The sequence below is a fragment of the Rhincodon typus genome, chromosome 2, assembly GCF_021869965.1.
Source record: "Rhincodon typus isolate 14 chromosome 2, sRhiTyp1.1, whole genome shotgun sequence".
Classification (NCBI taxonomy): domain Eukaryota; kingdom Metazoa; phylum Chordata; class Chondrichthyes; order Orectolobiformes; family Rhincodontidae; genus Rhincodon; species Rhincodon typus.
The window spans coordinates 54534622-54559126 of NC_063333.1; the positions used below are offsets into that span (position 1 = coordinate 54534622).

Consider the following 24505-nt stretch of genomic DNA (forward strand, 5'->3'; position numbering starts at 1 on the left):
CTAAAAAGCCATCCAGTTCACAAGTGTCCTTAAGGAAGGTAAACTGTCATGATTACCTGGTCTGGCCGACATGTGACTCCTGATCTACAATAATGTAGTTTACTTTTCACTACCCTGTGGGCAATTAGTGATGAATTATAAATACTGGCCTAACCAGTGACGTCCTCATCCTGAGAATGAAAAAATGTATATAAATGATTTGGAGAAAATGTAGATGGTCTGATTAGTAATTTTGCAGACGACATGAAAATTGGTGGAGTTGTGGATAGTGAGGAAGGTTGTCAAAAGATACAGCAGGATATAAATCAGTTGGAAAGCTGGGCAGAGAAATGGCAGATGGAGTTTAATCCAGACAACTGTGAGGTGACATGCAACAGAAAGGTATAGAGTAAGTGGCAGCACCCCTACAAGCATTGATATTGTGAGGAATCTTGGGATGCAAGTCCATAGCTCCCTTAAAGTGGCAATACAAGTGGATAAGGTAGTAAAGAAGGTGTACGGCTTGCTTGCCTTCATCAGTCAGGGCACTGAGTATAAACTTTTGCAAATCATGTTGCAGCCAAATAAGACTTTAGTTAGGTCACATTTGGAGTATTGAATGCAGTTCTGTTTGCCACACTATAGAAGGATAAGGAGGCATTGGAGAGGTTGCAAAAGGGGTTTTCCAGGATAGTGCCTGGATTGGCGTGCATTATCAATAAGGAGAAGTTGGACAAATTTGAATTGTTTGTGCGAGAGCACCAGAGGTTGAGGGGTGACCTATAAAATTATGAGGGGCATGGTTAGGGTGAGTAGTCAGAGTCTTTTTCCCAGGGAGGAATTGTCAATTACTAGGGGACATAGGTTTAAGGTTAGAGTGGGAATGTTTAAAGGAGGTGTGTGAGACAAGTTTATTTTTACACAGAGGGCAGTAGGTACATGGAACATGTTGCCAGGGAAGGTGGTAGAAGCAGATACATTAGCAATGTTTAAAAGCCATTTAGACAGATACATAAAAAGACAGGAGATAGGGGAATATGGATCATGTGCTGGAAGATGGGATTAATTTAGAATGGCATCATGGCTGGCACAGACATGGTGGGCCAAAAGGCTTATTCCTATGCTGTACCGATCTATGTTCCATGGGTTAGTTGGCCAGATATACAGTCATTGGGAAAGTGTTGGAATCCATTATTAAAGAAATCATAGCGATGCACTTTTTAATGAATGGGAAATCATGTTTGTCAAAGTTATTAGATGAGGGCATTGCTAGCTAGGCCAGCATTTATTAACCATCCCTAATTATCCAGAGGCCAGTCAGGAATCAACCACATCACTTTGGGTGTGGAGTCATATGTATGCCAGATGGGTTTTTCCTGACAATTGACACATAGTTATCATTAAACTCTTAATTCCAGATTCAAATTCAAATTCCACTATCTGCCATGGTGGGAGTCAATCTCGGGTCCCCAGATCATTATCTAAAGTCTCTGGACTAACAGTCCACCGAAAATACTACTAGGCCATTGTCTCCCCTTAAGAAGGCATAACTATCAGAGTAAGTTAAAGGGAAAGCAATAGATTAGTATTCCTGAATTTCCAAAAGGCATTCAATAAGTTGCCACATACAATGATAAGAGGGAGAATAAGGGCCCTTGAGTCGGATATAATGTATTGGGATACATAGAGGATTAGTTACCAGGCGGGCCATAGAGAGTCGGCATAAATGGAACATTTTCAAATTGACAGGCTGTGAATGGTGGCGTGCTACAATGATGAGTGCACTGGGGCTTCAGCTTTTTACAGTCTATTTAATAACTTCGATGAAGAAACGGAGAGTAATGCATCTAGGTTTGCCGATGATACCAAACCTGGTGGAAATGTAAGCTGTGAGGAGAATGCAGACAGGCTGCAAAGAGACAGCTTCAGTAAGTGGACAGCAACATGACAGATGAAGTATAAAATGGAGAAACGTATGGTTACTCAATTTGGCCATAAAATTTGAAACTATGGTTATTTTGAAGAGCATGAAACCTGTGAATTTTTATTGTCAGAGAAACTTATTTGGAAACACCGTAAGTTAACCTGCAGCTAAACAAGCAATGAAGGAGTTAAATGGTATGTTTCTTTAACTGCAAGAGATTGAAGTACAGCGATAAAGAAGTCTTGTCATAATTCAACATGGCTTTGGTGAGACCACACCTGCAATGCTGAGCATTTTGGACTCCATATTTAACACAGAAAAATATCAACGAGGAGTATGAGTAGGCCAGTTTGCTCTTCAAGCCTGCTCTGCCATTCAATATGATCAATACAGTATTTTCTCTTTCACTTTCTCCTCATATGCCTTGATGCTTTAATAATCTGAAAAATATCCATCTCTTTCTTGAATATATTCAGTACATGGTCTTCACAGCTTTCTGCAGTAGAGAATTCCACAGGTTCACTACTCTTTGAGTGAAAACATTTTTCCTTACCTCAGTCTGAAAGGGTTTACTTCATAACCTGAGATTGCGCTGCCTGGTTCCAGACTCCCCAGCTAGGGAAAACATCCTCGCAGTGTCTGTCCAGGCCTGTTAGAATTTTATATGTTTCAATCAGATCCACTTTACTCCACCTAAACTCCAGTGAATACAGGACCATTCAAACTAATCTCTCCTCATAGGACAGTCCTGCCACCCCTGGTATCAGCCTAGTAAACCTCTGCTGCACCTCCTTTATGGCAAATATATCCTTTCTTTGGTAGGGAGACCAAAAGTGTATGCAGTACTCCAAGTGTAGTCTCACTAAGGCCCTGTTTAACTGCATTAAGACATTCCTACTTCTGAACTCAAATCTTCTTGCAATGAATATACCATTTGCCTTCCTAATTGCTTGCTGCACCTGCCTGTCTACTTTTATGACTGGCATAAGGACATCCAAATTCCTTTGTATATCCACATTACCTATCTATTGCCATGACTGGCATAAGGACATTCAAATTCCTTTGTATATCCACATTACCTATCTATCGCCATTTAAATAATACTTTTCTGTTTTTCACACCAAAGTGTGTAACTTCACATTTAGCCATGTTGTACTGCATTTGCAATGAGTTTGCCCACTCACTCAACTTGTCTAAATTACCTTGAAGCCAACTTGCATCCTCCTCACAACTCACAATCCCACCCAGTTATGTGGCATCAGAAAACTTTTGAATGTTTACATTTGGTTCCCTTCTCCAGGTCATTGATATATATCATAAATAGTTGGGGACCAAGCACTGATTCTTGCAGTATCCCATAAGTAAATGCCCGCCTCTCAGTAAAAGACCTTTTTATTCCCACTCTCTGTTTACAGCCTATCAATGAATTCTCAATTTATGCCAACATATTACCCTCCACCCCATGTGCTTTACCTTTGCCCACTAACCTCTTATGAGGCACCTGATCAAAAGCTTTCTGAAAATCCAAATTTACCACATGCACTAGTTCTCCCTTATCTATTCTACTAGTTACATTCTCAAAAAACTCCAGTAGATTTGTTCAGCCTTTCACAAGCCTATGCTAGTTTTGTTCAATCTCATTAAGGCTTTCCAAATGTTGTGTTATTTTATCTTTTAGAATAGATTCTAGCCTTTACCTCACCACTGATGTTTAGCTAACTGGCCTGTAATTCTCATATTTTTCTCCTTCTCCTTTTTTTAGATAATAGGGTTACATTTTCCAAACGCCCCAGATCTATAGGAACTGCTTTAGAGTTAGTAGAAATTTGGAAAATGACCATCAATGCATCCAAAAATGCATCCAAGGAAGGATATACTTGCATTAGAGACAGTTCAGCAGTGTTTCAGTACTTGGTTCCTGGGCTGAGATGCTATCCAATGATGAGAAGCTGGGTGAATTGGGCTTATGTCATGTGAGGTTTAAAAGAATGAGAGATGATCTCATTGTAACATAAAAGATTCTGAAGGAGCTTTACAGAGTAGGCTCTGGGAGGTTGTTTCAGCTGCGTGGGAATCGAAATCATGGGGGGACAAGGTGTCAGGATAAAGCATTGATCCTTTGGGACTGAAATGAGGAGTATTTCTTCACGCAAAGTGTTGTGAATCTTTGGAATTCTCTAGCCCAGAGGATTGTAGATACTCCATCGTTGAATATATTTCAGGCCGGGAGAGACAGATGTTTAGTCTGTCAATGAATTCGGAATTTTGGGAGTTGGCTGGAAAGTGGAGGTGAGACCTAAGATCCACCATAACCAGGCTGTGTGGTGGAACAGGCTCAGTTGGTCGAACGGTCTCCTCCTGCTTCTATTTCTTATATTCCTGAGTTCATGGCAGAGTTGAAACTGAATTGGGAGGTGAACATCTACTGCTCGTGTTACTAGTCCCAGCTTATTTGTTGTCAAACCTATTCAAAGATGTCCATAGGCAGTACAAATTGTTTAGACTTGCTAGGTAATCATCAACATAATATTTTTTCTTTGGATTCTAATCTTGTTAAAACATATATTTTGAGCTAAGAAACTCTTTTTGTCATTGTTTGTTCAAGTAAGATATTGTAAAATACAATTGTTGATGACGTTTTTGTTGGTAGCCAGGCTCGAGACATAATTCTCATAAGTAATTATTTCCAAAGTGTTGAGAGAGTGGACTGCGGGTGATGACAGTGTTATATGTGGCACTTATAAATTTTAGCAGGACACTGAGATATCCCCCTGATAGGAAGAAGTACAATACAGCAATTACACTCAAATTTAATTATTGTGCTTCAGTGGGAATATTGTCAAGTATTTGATCTAAATAACCTTAGTTATTACCACCAATACAAGAATAATTTGGATGTAACATGCCTCTTTTCCAACCAAGTGAACTCCAGGTGAGGTCACAAGGTCCTTCGACAACTATTTCAGGAATTGTAAGAATGGAGACTTGCACATAGGCAGTTATAAGTAGGTTCCTTTCCATGATTGCCGGATAGTGAAATATCTGATTCTAAATCCTTGGTATTTTTGATCAGACACACAGCCATTATGTAAATATATTGTATTTCAAAAAATTTCCCCCAGTTGTCTTTCACTGTTATTTCCAACTACAAATAGTCACCACATCCTAGCTGTCTCAATATCACTCATACTGGAGCAGGTATTTCATGTTTTATTCAGTCACAGCATGTGGGCATTGCTGGCTGGGCCAGCATTTATTTCCCATACCTAGTTGCCCTGAGCAGTTGGTGGTGAGCTGCCTTCTTGAGCTTCCATAGTCCATTTGGTGTATGTAGACCGACAATGTCATTAGGGAGGAAGTTGCAGGAGATCCAGGGTGAAGGAACGGCGATATATTTCCAACTCAGGATGATGAGTGGCTCGGAGGGAACGTGTTTTGTTCCCATGTATCTCCTGCCCTTGACCTCAGAGATGGTAGTAGCTGTGGGTTTGGATCCTTGGTGAATTTTTGCAGCATGCATTGTGAGCAGCAGACACTTCTGCTATTGAGCATTGGTGATGAATTCAATGGAGTGAGTGAATGTTATGTGGGTGTGGTGCCAAAGAAGTAGGCTGTTTTATTCTGGAATATTCCAAACTTCTTGAGTGTTGTTGGAGTCACACTCATCCAGGAAAGTGGGGAATATTCCATCATACCCCTGACTTGGGCCTTGTAGATGGTGGACAGGCTTTGGGGAGTCAAGAGATGTGTTACTCACTGCAAGACTCCTAGCATCTGACCTGCTTTTGCAGCCACAGCACTTATATGCTGGTCTAGTTCAGCTTCTGGTCAATGGTAACCTGCAGAATTTTGGAAGAGGGATATTCTGTGATGGTGATGTCATTGAATATCAAGAGATGATGGTTAGAATCTCTTTTTTTCAGAGATGGCCATTGCCTGGCACTTGTGTGGCACGAATGTCACTTGCAATTTGTCAACCCAAGATATTGTCCATGTCTTGCTGCATTTGGGCATGGACTGCTTCAGTATCTGGGGAGTCATGAATGGAATTGAACACTCTGCAATCATTAACTAACAATGCAACTTCTAACCTTACGATGGAGGAAAAGTCATTGGTGAATCAGCTGAAGATAGTTAGCCCTAATGTTTTTCTGAGAAACTGCTGCAAATGTGTTCTAGAGCTGGACAAAGCTGTAGGTATCTGTGAAACTTGGTGTCTAGGATAAACATATACACTGATGATTAGATTCATAGAATCCCCACAATGTGGAAACAGACTCTTCAGCCCAACAAGTCCACACCGACCCTCAGTGTATCCCACCCAGGCCCATTCTCCCTTTAACCCCCCTAATCTAGGCATTCCTTGAACACTACGGGCAATTTAGCATGGCCAATCCACCTAACCTGCACATCTTTGGACTGTGGGAGGAAACCGGAGCATCGGAGGAAACCCATGCAGACACAGGGAGAATGTACAAACTCCACACAGACAGTCGCCTGAGGGTGGAATCAAACCCAGGGCCCTGGCGCTGTGAGGCAGCAGTGCTAACCACTGTGCCACTGTGCCGCCCTATTCTTTGCACTTTGTTGCAAGCTTGGTTTCAAGCAAATGAAGAGGAGTCAACGATATTTCCTTTTAACAGTCAAATACCATTGACACAATTTGTTAATTTAATGCAAAGTATGCCATTCACTGAAAGAGTAATTTCAAATGTCACACTAAAGTTGTTCTTCCCTTCTACCACAGTTGCTAATGGCTTCAACAGGTTGGTTTGCTCTCTTATTAAAGTGAATGCTTAATCAACAATAACACCTTTCATTTATATAACCTCACTAAAGTTTTTAAATGCCTACAGATGCTTAAATCATATTAGTTTGGTTCTTTGCAAATAGTTGATTATTTATCTGAATCCAAAGTCTTCTTTAGTTTTTGCACTTGTCCTTTCTTGAATGCAATATCAAACGCAAGGCATGGCTTTTCAACTGGAATAGCTTCAAGTGGAAAGTTGCTACTTGAAACTGGGCTGAAACCAGAGAGCTAACCTGATGTCCCAGGAAACAAGCTAAATTGGCTCATATTTGTCAAAAAAAGCTACATTATTATGTAAAAGAACTGTTGAGTCCATACAGTAAGATCTTTAGTTAACCAAAGTGACAAATATTTTTTTCTCTATCTATAATGCCAATATGAAAAAAAAAATTTGGCTTCTGAGCAAATCACTCAACCTGATCACTTAATCTTGTAATCCAGAAACTGAGTGATTTTGTTAATCCCTAGTATGAAACTAGATTTGTCAATCTGTTATCTGCAGGACAGTACAATGTAGATATATGTGTAAGATTTTTTGGCGTAAAATTTTTATTGCTTATCAATACAAAATCTAAGAAATGCGGTTTTACATCATGCATCTTGTTGCATTCATACCATAAGTTGAACATAGAATCACAACTTTGAAATAAAATTCCATTTTGATAAAGAATTACTGTCAAATAATTATGTTTGGTTACCACAATGATATGCGATGTGAAGTTGCTAACCAAAATACATTATTTAAAAAGACTGGCTATATCAGAACAAATTGAGTCAATATCAAACATATTTTGGATGATCCTGCTTCATCTGCAGTTTCTGTGAAAGTGTTGCATTTTGGCAGCCACCAGATAGAATGCAGAGAGCTGTCTTACTGAATGGATTTGATATTCTACGCTGGCAACATGAATTAGTGGAAAAATCACATATGTGTTTCTTCTTCAGGTCAGAGTGCCTTAAGAAGGGTAGAAAACAATCATTGCTTTGTGAAATTTAGATTATTGGACAGCCAGATGATTGATTTTACACATCTTACTTCAGTCATTTTCTATGTGCATGCCTTAAATTCCTGTTTTTTTAAAAATCATTTTGAAGGCATGAGATTGCTGTTCTATGGGATGTGCTGAATTGTGGCACTGTTTATATTTGAAAATCACACTAATGCAGCATCTCTTATACTAATACTACTCCTTAGCCCAGAGCTAACCTCAAAGCTGCAACTGTTAGCACTGAAATCATCAAGCTTGTAAAGGGACAGCCCCCTGGGACAGGGAGGTACAGCTGCAGAATTGACAACGCTTTGCTGAGCACTTTGCTTGATGTGTGTGGTAGTAGTGAGTGTGTCTGTGTGTACGTGGGGAAGATGAGGAAAGAAAGAGGTTGGGTTAATAGCCCAAGTATCAGGGAGATTGATGCTGGTTGGCTACAGCTGTCTGGTGCCCAGAGTGAGGCAGAGGGTGGAACGGAAATGAAGTGTGCAGCATCTCACTGTAGCAACTGTTGTTTGTGCTGGGATATGGTGAATCAGTGATTGGCTTACGGACTGTTACTACAAACCTGATCATGAGGGGTTTGCTCTTGATTTAGTCAGCTTGAAGAAGTATGATTCCTGCCCAGACAATTATTGTACAGGTAAAGTACTGTGATGTTCTCTCTGTTGCTAAGCAAATATTGCACCCATGAAGTGATCTTTGTTGACAATTACAATGAGAAACTGATTTTACTGTCTCGATGTGTGCTGCAGCATCAGGTAATGCATCAGTGTTGACATAGTTTATTGACAAGCTAAAGCTAGGATGATGTTGCACTTGGATAGCCATGAATGCTGTGTAGGGTAAGGACCATCAGAGTGGTTGTGTTTGACTAGTTTTATGTTTGATGTGTGATCTATTTTACTGCGTATTAATTAGAAAAGCATACATCCACTGACAATTGATAGGATTCTGTAGTGTAGTGTTCTCTGATATATGTATAAAGTAGAGGTGGAAAGTATTCCTACAAAGAGATTGTTTCAACATTCTAGAGGTTAAAGTGATAACAGAAATGCCCTGTTTTCCTCTGCCAGTGAGATATGACCTGCATAAGTAACATGATGACTGAACACAACCCTGCCAGGTTTATGTTGCGGCAGGCTATAAAGCCTATCGTGTCTATTTTTTAAGATGCAGTGGCTGATTGCAAAGGAAAATAAGACTGATTTAACGCTTTATTCAATGTCATTCCACATGACAATACAAGAAAATTAATGGCCGTACTTAAGTCAGGTAGATGTTTTCGATTTAAGGGAATTGCATTTACTGTGAGCTTTGTGAATGCTACAGTTCAGCTTCTGGTATAATGTGTTTTTTTTTGCAGCACTCAGCAGAAATGAGCACTGCCAGTAGTGTACATCAAGTGATGGGGAGGCTACCAACCCTTTTGTTGTGTGCTTTGCCTTTAATTAACAGGGTTAGGCATCTGCGAATAGAACCCTAGCTTGAATAGGACTTTGATTAGCAGGATCTCTCATGTGGTACTAAACATGTTACAGTGCAGGTGTCAGAAATGCTTCTTTGCTTAAAATTGAACTGCATTTACCACAAGCATTCTCACAGTAAGATTTAATTTACACGCACCGCTGCTAAATAACAAGATATTAAACATTTTAGGAATATATTTCAAGCAGTCCAGTTAGCTGGTGAATGTGACACTTTACAGAGAGTGCAGTGTTGCATTTCATGAGAGAAAATGTATGCATCTGCAACCACTGGAAATATTACTGCAGGATTATGTGGAATACACAAATTGGCCACAATTCAAGTTCATAATTCAAGAGCCCATGTACCTGAAATGACAAGCAAGGAATTAGTTCAGAGACTCAAAACTAGTACCTAACTCTTCTCTAACATCTGACCATCTCTATTTGAAAGTCTTGGACTCAAAAGCATTGTTTGTGACCTGAAGATAAAAATGGTCATCATGGTGCCACACAACTTGGCTCATATATAACAGAAGTTCTCAGAAATTGATGAAGATATTTTTGCTGCAGGCAAACCTTATAATCGGCAAGAATAGAAATAACAGACTGGAAGCATATGTCAAAGGAAACAACGTACATCTTTCGAAGGAAATAATGTACATATTATGGTGAGGAAAACTTTTAGGACTTGCTCTGTGCACAAAGTTGACCAACTTTTAACATTTGAAAAAATAAATATTGAAAGTTTTACGTCAGAAAATGTAGCCTTTGTAGCTTTTCACTTTGTGTAAAATGATCCTTCTTGATAAAGAAAACTGCAGTCATGTTTTTGTATGGTATGTAGTAAATGGATTGATCATCCAAATTGTCTCAGGTTTTTGAGACATTTGTTTACCATTTTCCAATGTTTTGTTTGCCTTTGTCAAAAAAGATTCATTTGTTCATCCCTAATGTTGTAAAATATGTGTGTGCTGGGTGCTGCTGGAATTATTTCATCTGCAGTGTTTTGCAGAAACAGTGGAACGCAGGAAATAATAGCTTCGTTCTCACATTATTTCAAAAAGAGCGTGCTGCTGCCTGTGGCAAAGTACAGTAATAACCCCATTATAGGAGAGAAAGCCAGAACAGAAAATAGGACCAACAGATTCCAAATATACCAGTTTGTTTATTGTGATTAATTAATATCAGATAGGAAAATTAATGCTAAATCTTTGTTAGAAAAGCAAGAAAACCATTTGAGTTTCTATATTACTATGGATGAGTGTTGAGCTTTACTCCCTCTAGATGGAGTTATGGGAAATCAAGAAAAAAATGAAGCAGAAATGAACAGAAGAGTATATGGAAATAATTTGAGTAAGAGTGGTGAGAAGGCTATAGTGCAAAGAATGTAGACTGGTGACAAGTCTGTTTCTGTGCTGAGTACTCTATGTAGTTTTAAAGTAACTAGGAATAAAGCAGTCATAGCTCCCTCTCAAGCTTGCCAGAGCAGCACTTCAAATTGTTATTTGGAGTGAATTTAAATGCTTTCAAAGATGAGCATCTTCACTCTTATAGAATGCATTTAATGTACACATTATGGATAAAGCCAGAAATATCTGCAAAAATGATAAGAATTGCAGTGGTTTCTTAGTATTTATAAATTTCTGGTAAATTCAAGTGGCACTTTGTGAGTTTTTTTTTTCTTTGTTTGTCCCTAATATGAAAACAGATTTTGGATTAATACTGTGATAGCTCTTTAAAAAATTATCTAATCTGAGCAAGAATTCTCAAATGGCAGACCCATTAATTGCTATTCAATAAGTCGACTGCTTCCACAGTATCCAAGACACTAGGTAGCCATTTGTTCACCAATTATGCAATTTTACTTAATTTTTTAAAAAAAATGAGATTGGTAAAAGATTCCATTCCAACAACCGTACCTCCACCTCCAAACAACCTTAGTCAATAGCCAACTTACAGATGCTTTCACAGATCTTATCACTGGCAGTTCTAACCTGCCCCACCAGGAGGCATGTTTCAGCAGCTTGTTTTCCAACCGTTTCAGTTCAATCCTCACAAATGGATACAGAAAATGATGATAAAGCCTGTTCTCTATAGGAAATTCAATTGAAAATGACCCCTTTGGCTCAGCTTCAGCTTTGAAATGATTAGCTGAGCATGCACCATTTTAGTGTTTTGCCTAATAAATTGTCCCTTTAGTGATATTCTTATCAGAATACAATTAAATTCACAGGACAAATTTCAGCATATACTCTGGAATAAACAACAATGATGTTGATGCTTGTTAAGTGTCATTTCATAAATTAATCTGCAAGTTTCATTGAAGGACTAAAACATCTGTGTTATCATGTTGTGATAACAAACGAACATATACTATTTTTTATAAAGTCTATCGATATGTTTTGCTATGTTAAGTGCATCATGCAAGCTGCTAATGTCTCATGATGGATAACTGATGGCATGTAAATGAGAATTTACTGATTTTTGGAAAGAAAAAGTCTATTAAGATTCAATGGCACCATTGCCTTGAAAACTGTATACCTAAAAAAGAGCAGCATGTGGCTGAGCAGTAACATAGTTCCTCAGGAGTCGAGGGACCTTTGGGCAACTGTCTATGTGGAGTTTGCACATTCTCCCTGTGTCTGCATGGTTTCCTCCTGGTTGCACTGGTTTCCTCCCACAGTCCAAAAATGTACAGATTAGGTAGATTGGCCATGGTAAATTACCAATAGTGCCTAACAACATGTAGGTTAGATGGATTAGCCATGGGAAATGCAGGGCTGCAGAGATAGGCGGCAGGTCTGGGTGGAATGATCTTCGGAGGGTCATTGTGGACTTGATGGGCTGAATAGCCTTCTTCCACACTGTAGGGATTCTATGCAAAAAAAGCGAACATAAAATGTATTCAAAAGTAGTCCTGTACAACAACACGAAAAGGAACACTAGAATTGAGGTAATATTTATAAAGATGTAAGTATGCCATCTTAGTGAAGAATTATATTAATAAACAACTCTTCAGTATTTCAGTATTATACTCAGAGCAGATGAAAGGAAATCCCTTGTGTGATGTCAAAAAATGCATTTCAACAATATTTTGTCGGTTAAACTGAAATAATTGCATTCCTGGAAAATCACGGCAAATAGTGAAAAAGCGTAAATAGGATGTGGCCACATGATTCAAATAAAGCAGAATTGCTGACATCAAAAAGAAGCAAGAGCTCAGAATCCAGTTGGAGGATCTGATGTTGCTGTGGTGTGTACAGGAAGATGTGTAGAGGTTAGTTGGGCTAGTCTGTCATTAGAACCTCCACAGGTATAAGTTCAACAGCTGGTTTAATTCTTGTTCTCATTATTCATAACTGGGTTTCCAAATTGAGGAAGGCAAAGTGTGGCAAAATGAGGTCATCAGGTAATCAGATGTAATCCACTACCAGAAGTGGTTCAACCTTAGGTAAAAATAAGAATAAAACATAGACAACACATCATGGAGCTGGAGGAACACAGCAGGCCAGGCAGCAGCAGAGGAGCAGGAAAGTTGACATTTTGGGTCAGGACCCTTCTTCAGAAATAGGGAGGGGGAAGGGAGCTGGGAAACAAATAGGTGGGGGAGGGGTGGGGCTGGGGAAGGTAGGTGGGATGGTGATAGGTGAATGCAGGTAGGGAGTGGTGGGGAGTGGTCAGTGGGATGGGTGGGGCGGATAGGTGGGAGAGAAGATGGACAGGTTGTGTCAGATCAAGGAGGCGGGAATGAGAGGGAGAGTTGGACATGGGATGAGGCCAGGTGTGGGGAGATTTTAAAACTGGTGAATTCTATGTTTAGGCCATCGGGCTGCAGGCTCCCACGGTGGAATATAAAGTTTTTGCGTGTGGCTCTGTACGTGACAAATGACAACACCTTCCGGTTGCGAACCATTTTAACTCCTCCTCCCAATCCATGGGTGACATGTCCATCTTGGGTCTCTTCTAGTGCCACAATAACACCACCCGCAAAATGGAGGAGCCACACCTCATATTCCGCCTCGGGAGCCTAAAGCCCAAAGGCCTAAACATCGAATTCACCAGTTTCAAAATCTTCCCACCCCCCACCTCATCCCATGTCCAACCCTCCCTCTCATTCCTGCCTCCTTTAACTGACACAACCTGTCCATCTTCTCCCCCACGTATCCGCCCCGCCCATCCCACTGACCAATTCCTACCACTCACCTATCATCATCCCACCCTAACTTCCCCAGCCCCACCCCTCCTCTATTTATTTCCCTGTTCCCTTCCGCCTCCCCGTTTCTGCAGAAGGGTCCTGACCCGAAACGTCAACTTTCCTGCTCCTCTGATGCTGCCTGGCCTGCTGTGTTCCTCCAGCTCCACACTGTCTTGTCTCTGACTCCAGCATCTGCAGTTCTTGCTGTCTCAGAATAAAACATACATTTTCTTTAAATACAGATTCTCTATTTGACAAATTCCTGATCTCAGACAACTAACTGTACAGAATAAAGCAACTTCTGTTCTAGAATGGAAGGATTACTGGTCAATAATTCAGATCATTATTCCCTGTAGCAAAAGTACAAAGTCAATCTGTTGATTTGAGCAGCAAACAGTATTCAAAAGCAGGGAATGTATAAATAAAAACAAAACAAAGTGCTTATTATTCTTATTTAGTTCATTTATGGAATGTGGGTATTACTGGCTGAGTCAGTACATATTACCACCTTTAGAATTGTTTCACAAGGTGTTGCTGAGCTGCCTTCTTAAACCACTGCAGTCCAGGGGCGGTAGGTTGACCCACAATACCCTTATGGAGGGAATCCCAGGATTTTGACCTAGTGACACTGAAGGAACTGTGATATATTTCCAAGTCAGGATGGTAAACGGCTTGGAGGGGAACTTGTAGGTGATGGTTTTTCCTTATGCCTGTTACCCTTTTCTCTCTAGATGGCAATGGTCATGGGATTAGGGGGTGCTATAAAGGAGTGTTGGTCAGTTGCTGTAGAAGGGTAACACTTTGTCATTTTGTGTCAGTGGAGAAGATAGTATGTTTGCAGACGTGGTGCCAATCAAGCAGGCTGCTTTGTCTTAGATGGTGTGAAGCTTCTTGAGTGTTTTTGGAGCTGCACGTATCTAGGTAAGCGGGTAGTATTCCATCACATTCCTGACTTGTGCCTTGCAGATGGTAGACAAGCTGTAGGGAGTCAGGAGGTGAGATATGAGCTGCAGAATTCCTAGATCCTTGACCTGCCACTCTATTTACATGGCTAGTCTGGTTCTGTTTCTGGTCAGTGCTATCCTCCATGTTGATAGTGGGAGATTCAGGAATGGTAATACCATCAAATATCAAGGGTGATGGTTAGATTCCTTCCTGGACACTGGCCATGTTTTGGTGCATTTGGGTGTAGACTGCTGCCGTATTTGAGGAATCACAAATGGTGCTGAACATTGTGCAATCATTGGCGAACATCCCCACTTCTGACCTTATGATGGAGAGAAGGTCATTGATGAAGCAGCTGAAGATGGTTGGGCCTAGGACACTACCCTGAGGAACTCCTGCAGAGATGACCTGGAGCTGAGATGACTGACCTCCAACGACCACAAACATTTTCCTTTGCACCAGGTATGACTTCAACCAACAAGATTCCCCCACTTCTGATTCCCACCAACTCCAGTTATGCTGGGGCTCCTTAATGCTGCACTCAGTCAAATGTTACCTTGATGTCAAGAGCAGTCACTCTCACCTCATCTGTGGAATTTAGCTTTTTTAATTCATGTCTGAACCAAGGATGTGATATGGCTACAAGCTGGGCTGCCCTGGCAGAACCCACCTTGAGATTCAGTGAGTCAGCTATTGTTAAATTAGTGCTGCTGGTAGCAATGTTGAACATCCCTTCCATGATTTTACTGATTATCAAGAGTATACCCTGGGGTCGGTAATTGGTGGGGTTGGATTTTTCTTGCCGTTTGTGTACCGGACATATCTAGGCAATTTTACACATTGTCACGTAGATGCTAATGTTATAGCTGTACCGGAACAGCTTACTAGGGCTGCTACAATGTCTGGAGCATATATCTTCAGTACTATTGTTGAAATGATTTCAGGGCCCATACTCTGTGCTATAACCAGTGCCCTCAGCTGTTTCTTCATATCACACGGTGGAAGTTGAATTAGTTTAACACCGACATCTGTGATGCTGGGGACCTCTGGAGAAGGTCGAGATAGATCATCCATTTGAACTTTATACAGTTTGAATGGAAAGTTTGATTGCCAATCAATATGGCAAAGTCCATGCAGCATTTTTAATTTGCCTGTCCTGACTGTTTCAGGGAATATAGTTTGAATGGGAAATTCTTTGCCCTTTTCTAATATAATTACCAACTCTTGACAACTTTTATTCTGCTCATGCAATCATCACATTCTTGAGCAATGGAATAAAAGTCAGGAAAAAGTCTCCTTTGAATTACTGTGCATGCATGTAAGTATGCTGTCTTCAGTTTGTTCACCTTCACTGTTCACCTTCACTGCACTGCATTTTGAAAAGATGGAGGGAGATCACTATCCCAAATCAATAACTGTACATATGATAATGATATCTCTTCCGTCTGTGGTGGCTGAAAGGAAGGATTAAATTTTTGGCACATGACATCACTTTTGTAATGACTTTTCAGCAACTCTACTACAATGACCAAGGCCCCTTTAGGATGAAGGCCAGTGAGTTGGGTCCCACGACGTCGCCAGATTTGACTGCAGTTCACTATCTACTCATGACATTTGTAAAAGGAAACACAAAGAACTAAAAGAACTGTGAATGCTGTAAATCAGACACCAAAATATAAATTGCTGGAAAAGCTCAGCAAGTCTGGCAGCATCTGTGGAGAGAAATTAGAGTTAACATTTTGGGTTGAGTGACCCTTCCTCAGAGCTGTTCTGAGGAAGGGTTACTCCACCCAAAACGTTAACTCTGATGCTACTAGACCTGCTGAGCTTTTTCCAGCAATTTCTACTTTTGCCTGTTAAATGATGTAGCTGCTTAAATTGTAGAGGCTGCAAAGGAGAATGAAATTTCTTTCAGTCTTTAGAAGGACAACATAAGGACCATGCAAAGACTGGCTAATTGTACTGAGTGAGGTAGATTGTCAAATAGTGTATGCAGGAAAACATTGTTTGGGTACTGCTCATCTGCACTAATCAAACAGTTCTTTCAGTGCATCTCAAGAGGCATCATGGTAACTTTACCAAACTCATATTTTCCAAGAGCTGCAAACATTGTGGTTAGCACTGCTGCCTCACAGCGCCAGGGACCCAGGTTTGATTCCACCCTCGGGCAACTGTCTATGTGGAGTTTGCACGTTCTCCCCGTGTCTGCGTGGGTTTCCTTCGGGTGCTCTGGTTTTCTCCCACAGTCCAAAGATGTGCAAGGTAGGTGGATTGGCCATGCTAAATTATCCTGTAGTGTTCAGGGATGTGGAAATTAAGTGGGTTATAGGGAGATGGGTCAGTGTGGACTTGTTGGGCTGAAGGGCCTGTTTCCACACTGGAGGGTCTATGACGATGATTTCTGACGTAAACATGTTGAACTGCCAATGTTCAGAATGATCTTCCTTTGGGCTCATGACAATCATCAATGATCACGTGTATTTTTGGAAATATGTCGTCATGGTTACTTTGGACGAGTGTGCCATAATACTCAAAAACATTGGTAGCTTTATTTCAAATATGTTAGCTGAAGATATCATTGCAGCTAATAGTAACACTACCAAGAAGGGAAATTATAGCACAAAAAAGGGCATGTAGTATTTGTAATAATATTCATTCATGAGTGCTGTGTCTGAAGACAGGTCCTTTGCTCATTCTCTGCTGATGTTTCATCCTGAGCAGTTTTCTTTGCATTTGTTTTCAGTGATAGATTGCTATTAGCTTCACTCCCGAGGCAGGGCAAGGAGGTAGATCCCTGAGGCTATATCCCTGAGTTAGGGCAGGACCAAACCTACACTCTTGTTATTCTGAACCACACACATCGAGTCATAGAGTTATAGAAACGTACAGCACGGAAACAGACCCTTTGGTCCAACTTGTCCTTGCTGATCAGATATCCTAAATTAATCTAGTCCCATTTGCCAGCATTTGGCCCATATCCCTTTATATCCTTCTTCTTCATACACCCACCCAAACACCTTTTAAATATTGTAATTGTACCAGCCTCTGCCACTTCCTCTGGCATCTCATTCCATACATGTACCATACTCTGCATGAAAAGGTTGCCTCTTACGTCCCTTTTAAATCTTTCCCCTCTCATCTTAAAACTATATCCGCTAGTTTTGGACTCTCCTACCCTGTGGAAAAGACTTTAGCTATTCACCTTATCCATGCCCTTCATGATTTTATAAACCTCCATAAGGTTCCCCCCAGCCTCGGATGCTCCAGGGAAAATAGCCCTAGCCTATTCAGCCTTTCCCTACACATACAAGCCATCTGAGCTAACTGACCCACTTGTGATCATTTACGCATCACTAGAACCTGGCACAGATTCAAAAATTAAAATCATTTTTAAAAAATAATCCTTATTGGGGTTAGTATATAATAGGGATGAAGGGATACTACAAATGTGTAAAACCATACTTAGACCTCACCTGAAGTATAGAGCTGAATCATAGGTTTCTTTGGCTGGGTGTCGGTTTTGTTGACTTTCACTGAAAGTTCACAGTTGCAAGGCCTAGTGAGTTTTCTTGCCATTATTTTATCAAACTCGCCTCATTAACTATCTTCCCCATCCCTATAGTGCCTCCTTTGTCCCACCCTGGCCCATCTACCACTCACTGTACCCAGTACAACTTGCTGCTGCCAGAAGTTGCATTCCCGGGAGCCAGCGCCACCTTTAGAAGGCATTGTGCATCCAGAGAAGCACTGTTAATCCAGAGATGCCCTGCAGAGTTCTTGAAATTTGCCCTGGATATGGAATACAAGAGAAAATTTGCACCCTGCTTCACAGTCAGGGACCTGGAGATCCAGCTGGACCAAGTGCTGCAGACATGGGACCTCCTTTTCTCCTCAGACTGGCAGTGAAGGCCCTAACACCAGACCATGCCAGTCTGGTCTATGTTTGCCAGCCAGGTCAGTGCGGTCTCAGCCATCTGGAGGGCCACATAGCACTACAGGAAGAAGGTCAATGACTTTTCTCACTTTGCCAGCAGAAGCTCCCCCATCTGCTCGCCAATACCTCACACTCTCTCTGTCTCTGCTAATGTGCCCACCTCCCACCAAGGCCCATGCTCTACCACTCTCACTATTGCTTGCAACATCTTCCCTTAGTTGACGTCACTGACCCCGACCCCACTCACCCTGCATGCAATCATCACCGCTCATTCAGTCAGTCAGGGCATCTCCTGCCTTGCATCAGAAATAACAACACTTTCAGCTCCCTTAATACCTGCCTCTCTTATTCCAGCAGGTAAAGAGCCCCAGTTGGGCACAAATGGGCAAGATGAGAGTTGTGCTGACCGGCATCTGGTTCCCCAGCCCTTATGAGGGCAATACCCTGACTTGGACTGCTTGTGTCTAAGCCCCTGTGCTGGTATTAAAGACTGACCTTGACTTATGAAGTTAGGGCACAGATCAGCAAAAAGGCAAAACAGGGATGCTGTGTGCACCCAGATCAGCTCAGAGTAAGTGAGCACTATGACCACAAGCAAAGAGTCCTCGGATACAGCCAAGCCCAGTCTAGGAGATAGCATATGTCACTGAGTGCAAAGTGTTCTTGCTGCAACATGGCAGTGATAGCTGCGATTGCATTTGATGTGCAGCATTGAAGTGCAGAAGTGTACTGTAAGTGGATTGGAGATGTTCCATGTTGGATGCCAACGTTAGTGAATGTGGTGTGCATGTGGCCGGTGCCCATAGACTGTGCTCTGAGATATTTGTGTCTGGTGTCCAATGGAGAGGTCCTTTGGAGCAAGCAGTGAGTTGAGGTCACCAGGTTCTGATGTCTGTCCTGAGAATTCATCGTGTTCAGTTTGCCTGTAGAGGCTGGCAAGATGGAATGCCACATATCCATGAGGTGCAATTCGCAGTTAGTAAGTTCATTAACAAACAATAATCGCCCTTATCAAGCAACTCATTGCTGCCTAGTGAGAATTTCGCCTCAACACCTGGAACTTAGTTAAAAGATGCAGCGAGTTGTTCCTGACAGCTAGAGAGACCTCACTGAACTCAAGCGATTCGGTTACATTTCCCACCGTAGCCCACATTGTACAAACCCCTATAAGATTCGGCCTGTTGCATCCAGTTTTAGGCACCACATCTTAGGAAGGACAGATTAGCTATGGAAGTGGTGCAGAATAGGTTCACTAGAACAATATCAAAGTTTATGGTTTAAATTAGGAGGGCAGGTTACATAAATTTAGCTTGCATTTCCTCGAATTTGGAAATTTTAGAGGTGATATAAAATGAGAAGATGCAGACAAATTGTTTTCTCTAATGTGATAAGATCACAATTGTAAAATTAGAGTTAAACTATTCAGGAGCAAAATCCACAGACTGGATAATAGAAATCTGGTATTCCTATCTCCAAGAGCCTGTAAATTCTGTGTCAATTTCAATATACTTTCAAAAGTAAAATTAACTGATTTTTATTTTGTCAGGTTATCTGGGGAATGGAACAAAGATGGGAAAGTGGGTTTGAGATACAAAGCAACGACAATCGAATAGTACAGTAGAATGGGATTAGAATGGCCTTCCCCTATTCTATTGTTCTTCTTTTTAAAGGTCCTGGAAGGAACTGCAATTGATTGAAAGATGACACAATGAGTCTCCACCCATTTCCATTCCTGACTGATCCAAAATTGGAAGGAACGAGTGGTGATATGAAGATATTTTCAACTTCTTTATAGTTGGAAGTACTGGCCAATTGTGGTTGTAATTTTTAAGTGCTCAATGCCAGTTCGATTTTAGGATCGTTGACTGGAGAGCTTTTAGATAATTGATAGTAATACTGAAAATAACAAATACCATTAATAAATATCTATACAATAAATAGCTTGATATATGAGCATGTATAGAACATTGGATCAGGTTGCATTGAGATTTGACAGCTTACAGCACTGATTACAGCAGACTGGTTTTGTCTGGTTTTGTTGCTCAGGGTATGGCTGCCTTGCAGAAACATTTGACAGTACTGGTGTGCAGAAACTGAGCACTGAATAATTGAATTGTGAAAGAAGCTGAGGAAGTTCAATTTGCTTGTATGAAATGAAAAGATGTTTCTAGAAACAGAGTCCATTTTTTTAAGAGTATAAGAAACGACTGAGTGATCTGCACTGAGGCACACAATTACAATTCAATGTCTTCAAATTATGCTGACCAAAGGTTGTCAAAGTTCCTTTGTCCATAATTTTAACAAACACATTAAAACTGTTTATTGTCACCAAGTTAAGTTATGTATTGAAGTAGTAGTCTGAAGAATTAATACGTGTTTTATTTAACAGGAGAGACATGAAATTAAATCTGTCATTTTGTTAACTCCATTGGGTAAATTGGTACTCAATGAGTTTCCATAGTAACAAGGCAATATCATTATTGAAACATTGGAGCAATCGCAAATAACCATTTCCCCTCACTGCTGTATTTAATTCTGCAGTGATATTTACATTGCTGATTATAATTACAGATGGGAGTTAGTATGTTCTTGTTTACTACAGGAACATGATGGTAATATCGTGTATACATACAAAATATTTGTTGAAAGCTATATGCAGAGTTCTGTGGAGTTAGAAATAGTAGCATATGGTTTTCAATTACCTCCTGTCCTGTATGCTATTCCTCTGAATCTTCAATTCATAGATAAAGGGAAATTAAATAATGTAGTTTACATGGATTTTCAAAATACATTGAATAAGGTGCCTCATAAAACCCTTATCTAAAATGTTAACACAAGAAATGTAGCATCATCAACAGAAATTAGGTTGACAAACAGCAAACAATGATGTAGGGCAATGAGTGTTATTTGGAATAGAAAAAATATTGGAAATAGCTAGATCTACTTTTGATTTCTATATATATGTCAACAATTTGCTCACCATAACCCTTAATTCCTTTACTGTTCAAAAATTTATCTAGCCTTGCCTTAAAAATATTCAGCAAGGTAGCTTCAACCACTTCACTGGGCAGGGAATTCCACAGATTCACAATCCTTTGGGTGAAGAAGTTCCTCCTGACCTCAGTCCTACACCTGCTTTCCTTTATTTTGAGGCAATGCCCTCGAGTCCTAGTTTCACCTGCTAGCGGAAACAACCTCCCTGCCTCCACCTTATCTATTCCCTTCATAATCTTTCATATATGTTTCTATAAGATCTCCCCTCATTCTTCTGAATTCCAATGAGTATAATCCTAGCCTACTCAGTCTCTCCTCATAATGAGGGAAGGGCTGTGGATGTCATATACATGGACTTCAGTAAGGCGTTTGATAAGGTTCCCCATGGTAGACTGATGGAGAAAGTGAAGTTGCATGGGATCCAGGGTGTACTAGCTAGATGGATAGAGAACTGGCTGGGCAACAGGCGACAGAGAGTTGTAGTGGAAGGGAGTTTCTCAAAATGGAGAACTGTGACCAGTGGTGTTCCACAGGGATCCGTGTTGGGACCAGTGTTGTTTGTGATATACATAAATGATCTGGAGGAAGGTATAGATGGTCTGATTAGCAAGTTTGCAGATGACACTAAGATTGGTGGAGTAGCAGATAGTGAAGGGGACTGTTGGAGAATGCAGCAGAATATAGATAGATTGGAGTGTTGGGCGGAGAAATGGCAGATGGAGTTCAATCGAGGCAAATGCGAGGTGATGCATTTTGGAAGATCCAGTTCAAGAGCGAACTATACGATAAATGGAAAAGCCCTGGGGAAAATTGATGGCACACAGAGATCTGGGTGTTCAGGTCCATTGTACCCTGAAGGTGGCAATGCAGGTCGATAGAGTGGTCATGAAGGCATAGGGCATGCTTTCATTCATCGGACAGGGTATTGAGTACAAGAGTTGGCAGGTCATGTTACAGTTGTATAGGACTTTGGTTCGACCACATTTGGAATACTGCATACAGTTCTGGTTGCTACATTACCAAAAGGATGTGGATGCTTTGGAGAGGCTGCAGAGGAGGTTCACCAGGATGTTGCCTGGTATGGAGGGCGCTAGCTATGAAGAGAGGTTGAGTAGATTAGGATTATTTACATTAGAAAGACGGAGGTTGAGTGGGGACCTGATTGAGGCCTACAAAATCATGAGAGGTATAGACAGGGTGGATAGCAAGAAGCTTTTTCCCCAGAGTGGGGGACTCAGTTACTAGGGGTCACGATTTCAAGGTGAGAGGGGAAAAGTTGAAGGGAGATATGCGTGAAAAGTTCTTTAAGCATAGGGTGGTGGGTGCCTGGAACACGTTGCCAGCGGAGGTGGTAGAGGCGGGCACGATAGCTTCATTTAAGATGTACCTGGACAGATATATGAATGGGCAGGGAGCAGAGGGATACAGATCCTTGGAAAATAGGTGACAGGTTTAGACAGAGCATCTGGATCAGTGCAGGCTTGGAGGGCCAAAGGGCCTGTTCCTGTACTGTAATTTTCTTTGTTCTTTGTTGTTCTTCTTAATCCAACCCTCTCAACTCTGGAATCAACCGAGTGACTCTTCTCTGCACCCCCTCCAGTGCTAGTATATCCCTTCTCAAGTAAGGAGACCAAAACTGCACACAGTACTCCAGGTGTGGCCTCACCAGGACCCTATACAGCTGTAGCATGGCCTCCCTGTTTTTAAACTCTATCCCTCTAGCAATGACAGACAAAATTCCATTTGCCTTTTTAATCACCTGCTGCACCTGCAATCCTACTTTTATGGGATTCATGCACAAGGACACCCAAGTCCCTCTGCACAGCAGCATGCTGCAATTTTTTACCATTTAAAACATCGTCTGTTTGCTGTTATTCCGACCAAAATGGATGACCTCACACTTATCAACATTGTACTCCATCTGCCAGACCTTTGCCCACTCACTTAGACTATCTATATCCCTCTGCAGACTTTCAGTGTCTTCTGCACACTTTGCTCTACCACTCACGTTAGTGTCATCTGCAAATTTTGACACACCACACTTAGTCCCCAACTCCAAATCATCTATGTAAATTGTAAACAATTGCGGTCCCAACACTGATCCCTGAAGCACACCACTAGCCACTGACTGCCAACCAGAAAAACACCCATTTACCCCTACACTTTGTTTTCTACTGGTCAACCAATCCTCTATCCATGCCAATACATTACCTGTAATACTGTGCAACTTTATCTTATGTAGCAGCCTTTGGTGTGGCACCTTGTCAAATGCCTTCTGGAAATCCAGATACACCACATCCACAGGTTCCCCATTGTCCACCATGCAATAACATCCTCAAAGAATTCCACCAAATTAGTTAAACATGACCTAACCTTCATGAACCCATGCTGGGTGTTCCCAATGGGACAATTTATATCCAGATGTCTTGCTATTTCTCCCTTAATGATAAATTTAAGCATTTTCCCCACCACCAAAGTTAAGTTAACTGGTCTATAGTTACCAGCTTTTTGTCTTTTTTTTTAAACAGTGGCGTCACATTGGCTGTTTTCCAATCTGCGGGAACCATCCCAGAGTCCAGTGAATTTTGGTAAATAATTACTAGTGCATTTGCTATTTCACCCCATCACCTCTTTTAGTACCCTGGGATGCATTTCATCAGGGCCAGGAGACTTGTCTACCTTTAGCCCCATTAGCTTGCCCAGCATTGCTTCCTTCGTGATAATGATAGTTTCTAGGTCCTCACCTGCTATAACCTTCTTGCCATCAGTTTTCGGCATGTTATTTGTGTCTTCAACTGTAAGGACTGACACAAAATAACTGTTTAATGTCTCGGCTATTTCCTCATTCCCAGTTATTAAATTGGCTTTCTCATCCTCTAAAGGACCGATGTTTACCTTCGCCACTCTTTTATGATTTACATATTTATAGAAACTTTTGCTGCCTGTTTTTATATTTTGAGCTAGTTTACTCTCATAATCTATCTTTTTTTTCTTTATAACTTTTTTTGTGGCTTTCTGTTGGCCTTTAAAGATTTCCCAGTCTACTAGTTTCCCACTACTCTTTGCTTTTTTGTATGTGTTTTTTTTCAATCTGATACTTTCCTTTATTTCCTTAGACATCCATGGCTGACTATCTCTTTTCCTACAGTTCTTCCTTATCAGTGGAATATACTTCTGCTGAGCACTGTGAAAAATCGTTTTGAAAGTCCTCCACTGTTCCTCAATTGACCCACCATAAAGTTTTTGCTCCCAAGTGAGTGGGTGGG

General features: G+C 41.0%; 1 protein-coding gene across 1 annotated transcript in view; it reads left to right on the forward strand.

Moving 5' to 3' along the window:
* Positions 1–8312: 8312 nt before the first annotated feature.
* The window catches only part of LOC109916385 (E3 ubiquitin-protein ligase HECW1-like), a 419523-nt gene continuing 403330 nt past the window's right edge, over positions 8313–24505 (forward strand). Inside the window, exon 1 of the mRNA XM_048617591.1 lies at positions 8313–8345. Within this exon, the coding sequence (XP_048473548.1) occupies positions 8316–8345 (30 nt within the window). The 5' untranslated portion in view covers positions 8313–8315. The remainder of the gene's footprint in view (positions 8346–24505) is intronic.